At 33.6% G+C, this 10,000-nt stretch overlaps 1 protein-coding gene across 1 annotated transcript in view; it reads left to right on the plus strand.

Moving 5' to 3' along the window:
• The first annotated feature begins 3,002 nt into the window (after nucleotides 1-3,002).
• The window catches only part of LOC137655147 (CD63 antigen-like), a 578,249-nt gene continuing 571,251 nt past the window's right edge, over nucleotides 3,003-10,000 (plus strand). The window contains exon 1 of the mRNA XM_068389029.1: nucleotides 3,003-3,152. Coding sequence (XP_068245130.1) covers nucleotides 3,087-3,152 — 66 coding nt within the window. The 5' untranslated portion in view covers nucleotides 3,003-3,086. The remainder of the gene's footprint in view (nucleotides 3,153-10,000) is intronic.

Below are 10,000 nucleotides of genomic sequence, written 5' to 3' on the forward strand. Positions count from 1 at the left end.
TCGTGACCACACAAGCTAAAATTCTAAAATTTGTTACCGCACATACATATCTCGTTCAAACTAAACGCGCGAACACACATATTCATTCATTCTTCATTACCCTTTTTCTGTGTTAACTCTCATAGAAAAGCAAGAATAAGAATAATAATAACTTGTGAAGTTCTGACAATCTTTCTACAATCTTAATAAAACCCTTCTCTAATCCTTTCAATATGTTCCTGCTACTGCACTCTAAGGAACTGCATGAAGTAAATTCAGTTACCTATGTCAACGTCTCTTCCCTTCCGGGATCCATTAATCATAAAAAAAAAGGTTGCCAGCTAGTTTGTATCTTTTTTTTAAATTTTTGACAGCTCTCTGAAAATCCACGCAGAAAACAAAAGAAGTGAAATGCTGGTTTTATTTTTGTATTATAGCATTCTATCATAAAAGTGGCACACACACAAACACAAGCACACACACACACACACACACACACACACACACATATATATATATATATATATATATATATATATATATATATATATATATATTTATATATATATATACATATATATATATATATATATATATATATATATATATACACACACACACACACACACACATATATATATATATATATATATATATATATTTGTGTGTGTGTGTGTGTCTCTATCTTAAAATTCTAATTCAATACTTCTCCATTCATCATCTCCTACTTCACGCTTCATAGTCCTCAGCCATGTAGGTCTTTGGTCTTCCAACTCTTCTAGTGCCGTGTGGAGCACAGCTGAACGTTTGGTGAACTAATCTCTCTTGGGGAGTGCGATGAGCATGCCCAAACCATCTCCATCTACCCCTCATCATGATCTCATCCACATATGGTACTCGAGTAATGTCTCTTATAGTTTTATTTCTAGTCCTGTCCTACCATTTAACTCCCAATATCTTTTTGAGGGCTAGTTCTCAAATCTGTTAAATCTCTTGGAAATTGTTTCATTGTCATACCATGACTCATGTCCATAGAGTAACACCGATCTCACTAAACTGATATATAATCTGATTTTTATATGTAATATCAGGCTTTTTTATTTTCAAATTTTAATCAACCTAGCCATTGTCCGATTTGCTTTTTTTCAATCGTTCATTAAACTCTAATTCTAAAGATCCTGTATTGGAGATCATAGTTCCTAAATACTTAAATGATTCTACCTCATTAATCCTTTCTCCTTCCAATGATATTCCATCTTACATCCCATACTCCGTTCTCATCTCTATCTGTCTTCTGTTTATCTTCAGCCCAACTTCGTGTGATATTTCATGCATTCTGGTAAGCAAGCATTGTAAATCCTTTGGTGTTTTGCTAACTAGGACAGCATCATCAGCATGCTCTTTTTCTGCTAAATTCCTATCACCAATCCAGTCCAATCTTTCTCCACCATCTCTGATTGTTCTACACATTGCAAAATCCATGAGGAGGATAAACAACATAGGTGACAACACATTCCCTTGGAGTAATCCACTATTCACTGGAAATTCGTTTGATAAGACTCCATCAGCATTAGATGGGGATTGTCAAAATGCAAATGGTTCACATGCTTTCCATTTCTGATGCTTTTGAGAAAGCTATGCAAAACAGGGTAATTGTCCTGTAATTTTATTTTCAAATAATAATAATAATCATAATAATAATAATAATAATAATAATAATAATAATAAACCTTAAAATGTGACCTTTTCTCAAGTAATTTATACTTCAATTTGCACTTTTTACGGTGTTTATTAATCAAAACATAAATTAAGATAGATAGGAAATCCACATTTACAAAATTTTAACGGCACAATTTACTCCAAATTTCTAGCTCAATTGTTTTGAATTGTAAATAATTAGTTCCCCCCCAAAAAAAGAATAAATAAAAAAAATCGAACTCGTAAACAGCTGAGAGGTCATTTAATAAAAATCAAGTCAGCCCACAAATAGTCACCAAGAATTCTTACATTAGGCTGTTTAATAATTGTAATAATTTCATTTGGCTTTCGCGTTTCGGGTTTTCACAATTGTTTAATAATTTGTGTACGTTTCTATTTTTTTTCGTTTTTTTTTTTACAGTTTCAAAGATCAATAAATCAAAACTTATAAATGTCGTCAGCGATCCTATCACTGAAATAATCAAGATACTTTACATTTCACACAAAATCTAATTTGGGTGTAATAAGAACATGTAGGACGTAGGTGTGTCTTAAAAAACTCATCAGATATTTAGTGATCTATCTACAACAGAGATTTTGATTAAATCCATAATAGTTAATTACATTCAAAATGCAATTTTGTGTCGCATTTCGGGTGCTATTGAATAAAAAGGCGGCAATCTGAACGCTGGACCGTTAAAAAGTATACCATACAAACCGTAATGAGGACTTTGTTTGGAAATGGGTATATCTCACAATCTTTCATTTTATTTGTATAAAAATGAACTCATATTAAAAATAAATTCTTAAATATCTTATTCATATTTTCAGTTTAATCACATCTTTACGCAAATTTAAAAGTAGCTTAGACCTAGGCCTACCTTTATTCGGTTGAAGTTACACTTTAGAGCAAAAAAAAAAATGAAAAGGATTGTAGATAGATTTAGTTATGAGTAACCATTCCTGAAGAAAAAAAAACAAATACAAATTTCAGGCAAGAGTGAGATTGTGAAAATGCTGGAAATAGCGATTTATCGCTGTGCGATGGGTATGCGTGCAATCATCGCAGTCTTCCTTAAGACTTGAAGTACCTGTGTGCAGCAGATTCCGTCAGATCCTATGACTCCGCATGGAAAACTAGTCCCACGTGAGGTCAACAATCTTAAAACTTTATGAAATCCAATATTTTTATAAAAAATAGTAAAAGTACACTTTATATATAATTTATAAAGTGCACTATAAGATTCATTAAGACTAGAAGCATATTAATGGCATAAAAGGTATTAATTTACCTGCGTATTGTTCCGCCGCACTCCTGTCTCTCTCTCTCCTTTCGTTTTCTGCCTTCAGTCGAGTCTCGACCAGTGTTCACGTAACGTCTGTGCGGAAGCGTATCAAAGGGTGCTGCTATGGCTTTGGACACGGGGATGAAATGTATAAAATACCTTCTCTTCATTTTCAATCTGCTGTTTGTGGTAAGTATAAACTTTGAAGAACTTTTCGCCCAATATTTTTAGAACTACGGCATTTGTTTACTAAGCGCGCCTTGAGTAGAAGTAACGGGGGATTCTTTTGGGTGGGTGGGCGAGGGAGAGTTGAAACTTGCTAGTTGTCAACGTCGGAGTTTTTCATGAAAAGAAAGAATTCTTCTCATATGTATTTGTTCATTTGTTTTTGGACCATTTTCCCGACCGTAATGGTTAAAGTTTCGAAAGTGACACTACTGCATTGTGAAGTTGCCATGCGAGTTTCTCCTAAGACCACCAAGAATCGAAAGGGAAAAGCATGTTCTCAGGTTACTGTATCCTCAGGGAGCGAACGTTCTTGCGTCGTTTTTTACGATAAAAGTCGACTTAATAGTGTTCATAGGATGCAGACCGATCGATTTAAGACAAGTGTTCCTTATCACACGGATCATTTGGTTTGACTTATTTTAGTAATTTCTTGACATGCTATGGATTCATTTTGGTTTGTTTAGGTTTTATGGGCTCGTTGTAGGGTAGGTTCAAGTGAACCTTTTCATTTAATGAAGCGTCACTTTGTAGACCGAATGGAAGGTCACTGAGTAGGCAATATGACCATGGAAAGTTTGGTTTATATACTAACCAGTAACTTAGGCTTATAATTGAACTGCTTCCAGTCTAAATTTGGTATCATCATACTTACTTTGATTTTTATTTTCCAGGGGTTATAATTATCACAGTATTATTATTATTATAAATCATTATAATCATACTATTCGATTAACAGCAAAACTAAGCATTTTTTAGGTCTAGCGCATAAATGTTTATCGATTTATTTTTTCTAAGCGAAGTAATTTTGATGGGCTATATAACGCATCACGAATGCTGTGTTAAACGGGTTAGCGGTGAAGTTTCAAAATTAGTAATCAGTGGCACCTTTGTGAATTGCAATCACGCAGATGGTCGGCCTTGACACTGAGCGCGCGACTCTGACGTATCCTAGTACATGTGTTATTTTTCTGCACAAATATAAGTACCGCATATACTGTATATTAGACTGTCGTTGGTATCATAGGATATTCCATTTATCAAGATTTTATGCGCAGTGTATAAATGGAGAATTGAATTGGTTTCCTTTGTTCTTTCAGCTGTATCATCGGATCAGCCGTTTGTATTCTTATCAGATATAACGTTCAAAAATTTATTTGAATAACTAACAATTTTGAAGATAAAATTTAGAAATTGGTAAGAGGACGCTATGGAGAAATAAAGGTTTTCAAGCGCCTCTTAGATTAACTAATAACCCCCCCTCCCCCCGTACAAAAGAGAAAATAGTGTGTCCAAGGAGAATACGATAAGTGAAGTGAATTTTTATTAATTATCTTATCATCTGCATGAACCTGTCTGATTACCCTTGTGAAAATGTTTCATTACTTCGTCAGTTATATGTCTACGGATAACGTCAATTGTATTTGTTAGGGACACGACATTTGCCTGCACATTTGCCTTTTATTCGTTATTAAGGACATTTAATATTGTTTCGGCTTATCATCTGGTATCGTAACAATCGTTTTAGCTTTGAAATTATACATTCCATTAGTGTTGTCCTAGAGATTTTTATTATTCTTCGCCCTAAACTTCTTTTGTTTTGACGAATGAGCATCATTAGGTAAGCAGTTTCACTTGCGATGATGTCTAAATAATTATTTATCATGTTTACTAAATACTGAAGGGTGCTCATTTTCAACCGTCATTTTGATTGTTTTTAATGGAATTTGTTTTTATTATTAAAAAGGCTTCTGATTTAAATCGCATTTTATCCCCTTGTAAGTACCATTCGAATATGATTTTATCGATTATTATTAGTAGTAGTATGCAAGCTACAACCCTTGTTAAAAAAAATAAGTTACACGTCCTCTGGTTTCAACCGGAAAAGCAGACCAGAGCGATTAAAGGAAATAGAGAAATAACGAAAATTACTGTACAGTATATGATTATAGAAAAAAAAACTTAGTATAGAATATTTTAAGTTAAGCAACAACGTTGAAATAGCTGTCTTATATAAACTTGAGCGAGACTAATAACAACCTGTTCAACCGAAAGACATTAGCAACAACTTTGACCTTCTAACGCTCCTTTGATTCAAACGCCAAATTAGTAAGATCCTTCCACAATCTGGTCAGAGGTGGAATAAAACTTCTAGAATATTGTGAAGTATTGAACCATATGATGGAGAATTATAACTGCACATCTATTACTACGTACATGATGATACTGTGGGGGAAGATCTGATTCAGAATCATGAAAAATCAAATGCAATATACTCGAAGAACTAACTGACCGATTTCCAGGGTAGGAAGAAGGTATTTGATAGACAGCAAGTTTTTTTTTTCCCGACAAGTTGCGACGTGAGCCAGCAGCTGAGGGACAGACTGGAGAACAACAAATGTAGAATTAAAGCTTATATGTAGGATAGTGTGATCGGCGAAAATTCCTATAAACAAGGGAGCATCGAGTTACTAGGACCACAATCAATGGGAGAAGATGTGGCTGGTCGGCGGTTGGATGGTTTCTTAACAGCTGGAAAGATGAAAGTGCAAAGCAAGTCTTATTAAAAACTTAATAAACCGAAATAACTCTTTCTAACGTTGCATGGAACTATAGCAATGGAAAACCCCTAAAGCCACTGTTATTGCTTGATTTCTTGATTTAAGGGCTGCATTTCTGGCCCCACACTGCCGGGGAACCCTACTCTACTGGACCTTCAAAGCCGTTTCATCATGTGTGTATATATATATATATATATATATATATATATATATATATATATATATATATATATATATATATATATATATATATTAGCATTCAACACCGCATATTGCTCGTTTATTCTCAAATCCACAGATAAACTCTGCATCGTGTTTCAGTTTAAAACTAATTTTGTATGGTAATTGAAGAGATAAGAGGAATATATTTAAAAAGATAATTAGGCCCATTCACAATAAGCATATTGATTTGTTTTCGATGATAATCTGTGGTGATAGTAAAAGCAGTGAAAGATTGGTTTATGCTTGGCTTAAGAAAATTTAAGATTAACACTTAATTTATTGTATGAACGTAAGACCAGAACCAGAAATAGTAGATGGGATTAAAGAGTTGTGAACGTAAACTATATAGGAATATAATTTAATTACAGGAAAATATGGAAATGTTAACTTTGAAAATTACTTAATACACATAGAAATTTAAGTTGATTTCTTTAAATTACATTCTATTCGGTGTGTTAATTTAATTCAATTTAGCTGAGGTAGAATCATAATCGGAAGTAAATATATAACTGTAAATGTGAGCGTTCCGGGAAAGTTAAAATTTGAGCGTGGTTGAAATCAAGGCCCATAGAATATATTCTATGGGCCTTGGTTGAAATGGTGGTGAGCCGGGTGAGCGCGGGCACGTGAGTTGTATCGTCTGTGAAATTGAAGGGGCACTTGACTTGGGACTACAGGAAAAAGTGATTACGACCAGATAATGAGCAGTGACTATGGGAAGTGAAAGAGAAAGATGAAATATTAGTGGTGGGAATATAAATTAGGACTAGATAATGCGGCACATCAACGAATGAAAATGGGAATTATCATGAGGACAAAAGTCTTCATGAAAACACAGTAAATAACTGATGAAATACATGGTCAGAATACACGTCTCTGTTTGATACAAGAACCACTTTTAGGTGTGTTCGAATTGGCATTTGTGGGAAAATATTGGTAAAACATTTTAAATGTTGGTTTTCTTTGCTTAAACACACAAAATAGCCTATACTCAATGAGAGGACCAAGGTGAAGTGGTTGGAAGTGAAGCCAAGTTACTGTTTTGAATCTGCTATATTATTCCATGAAAATAGACTGAAGGAACACTAAACATTAAATTGAATATAATGGCATGTGCTCGGGCATAGTTTCTAAGTTCCCATTCGTTATAATTCCTCATTATCCGAATATTGCAAATTGCACGTGTCCTAGATTGTTAGGGATGGTAACTATTGATTTTTGTTTTTGTGTCGTCAGTGATTCCGTAAATCAGAAGGTGGGAAAGTTTCTGATGACCATTGATTGTCGGATTTTGCCCCAGAGAGTTTGTGAAGGAATCCCCCTCCCACGAGATCTGTAGGATGAGGTGCGGGGGCTGGTTCTGACTTGGAGGAAAAATACCCTAGGGTACGATTATAATTTTTTTTTTTTATTCATAAATCGCTGCCATAAACATTCCCGCAACTTCGAAAAGTTGAGTAATATTTCTTGTAAGCACTATGGATAAAGCTAATGTTACTTACAGACTCAATTGCTAGTTTGAGGCTACCTAAGGTTTTGTAGCCCCCGGTGGAAAGACCATTTATTTTTATATTCTCGGTGTCGCCAAGGACTTTTATCCAAGTTTCCCATTGGTTCCCCTTTTCCTGATTGTCATATTTAATCATTAATTGTAGGATAGTTCAGATCCATTTATAGAGAGTCTTGCCAACTACTATTATGGTTCCATCTTGCTTTTGTCGATGTCCGCTACGGTGCTCTTTCTTATATGCAGCTGAATGCTAATTTAAGTTCTGGTATCTTTTAAGGTGATAACCAAAACAAACATGATTGTTTATAATTTTATTAGTTTTAATGATAATGCATATTACAAGTTAGCCTACATGAAATTGAGACAGGTTTCAAAAACTTAAAAAGATCTCACCATCATATTCTTACTACTTTTGCTCGTAACGAATATCCTCTTGATTTTAGCTTAAATGTGTAAACGCAAAGTAAAAGAATATTAAGTAGTTTATTCTTTGTCATGGCAAGAAACAAATTTTGAGTCTTCCTAATAAATCATTCCTGTTCCCCAAATTTTTAATTTCCTCTAAAAAAATTTATCTGCATTTAAAAAAAAAAACACGCATCAGCGTAATAAACAAAGCAGTTTGCTTTATATTCTTTTAATCAAAGTCTTTGAGAAGGACCAGTACTGACTGCTTGCGCTTTGCTGTTTGCAGACATAAAGGGCAACGAGCATTTGACATTCCACTTTTTCTGTAGTGCCCAGCAATGTAATCTAGACTGCTCAGTTCTCCATGGTTAATTAAATAGACTTTTTAAAACTGGTCTTAGTCGAGTTGGTCAGTTTCACTTTCGATATTATAATTTGCTTCACCATCATCGTTTTCTTCAACATATGTTTTATTAAGGAAGTCAGCCAGAAACTTGCGGTCATCTACACTATACACTATAGTATAATTACTTGTATTTAAATATTTGGCAAGTTGTGCAACTGGTACCTGTTTTAGAGATTGATATTTTAAAGCAGTTGGCCCATAGATTTATATTCTTATGAAACTAAAAAGTTTTCTAGTTAATCTCGTGTTTATATTGATGTTGAAGAATTTGACCTTTGCAAAATAATTACTCAGGAGTTAAGAATGTAAGTGGTTGATAGTATCACATCATTTTGAACTTGCTTCCACTGTTTTTGCTCAAACATTTAATGCACGAAGTACCCATATCCATATAGCTCAAGAAACTGTAATGCTTTCTTATATTAGGTTTAATTGACCTTAGTGCCATGATAGGATGTCTACGAGACATATATCAAACCACTTATTTATTTGATCAATGAAACAAACTGTTGTAAGCAAATCTTCACTGTTTCTTTGGCATTCGACCAAGTAATTAAGTCCTGAAGTTACTGAATTGCTGAAGAAATTTAAAGCTCATTAGTTCATGGTTTTCATCAAACTCAACTTTATAGGCAAAATAGTCACATTTCACTTCTCCAGAAATGTGAAAAATATCCTCACTTAAAATGCATCTAACCCTAACACTTAAAATGCATCTAACCCTAACACTGAATATCCATACGAAACTTGATATTAAAAAAGATATATATATATATATATATATATATATATATATATATATATATATATATATATATATATATATCTTTGTGTAATGCGTTTGTTTAGCAATTATTCGTTTTGCAGAGGGATCATTGAGTTTTATTAGTTGTCTTGTGTTTGGAGGTTTCTGTAATGTATACTTGGGTATGTGAAAATAAACCTGGTTGGGTCTGTAAATAACTTTAGTTGAAGGCCATCAGCTCCCGGTTCGTATTGATCCACATCAAAATAATCCTGAATGTAAAATAAATTATCCTTAACTATACACATCATGAATGAATATATTATCAATGTAAATCCTCATGATATGATATTTAGTAGTAGCTGTAAAACTGAAAATCATCCACATTATAATAGTAGAGAGAAAAAACTTTAGCTTACCGAGCATTTGTAAGAATTATCGTGTTTTTTCCATTTTTCCTTTACACTTTTATTCCCATTGCCGGCTCCTATGTAGGTTTCTAGGGAATTTGTGCATTATTTTATCGTTATCAACCTGTACTGAATATCCCACTGCCACACATGCTATAATTTATTTAAATTAGGAAAATCCTGCCGAATTGATAAGTCAAGTAGCTCTAATGAGCATATTAACTGTTAGTCCGCAAATTGCACAGGCACAGATTCAATATGCCGCCATTATCTCACGTGACCGAATACGACCAATCACGTCCCACTTGACTGGATAGAGCATGGCCAAAATCTCTGGGTTAGTTGATTTGCACATTAGATTAATAATTGCCTGGCCCATCGAGCTTTATATATATATATATATATATATATATATATATATATATATATATAGTGAACCATGATATGAATGTCAAAAGATGATAAATTTTAATAAAGTAGAAATGTAAGCTGAAAAGGAATGAATAAAAGTAGGATAATGTGCAATGAAGTGTAGAGACAACAAATAAGT

The sequence above is a fragment of the Palaemon carinicauda genome, chromosome 1 (assembly GCF_036898095.1).
Source record: "Palaemon carinicauda isolate YSFRI2023 chromosome 1, ASM3689809v2, whole genome shotgun sequence".
Lineage (NCBI taxonomy): Eukaryota > Metazoa > Arthropoda > Malacostraca > Decapoda > Palaemonidae > Palaemon > Palaemon carinicauda.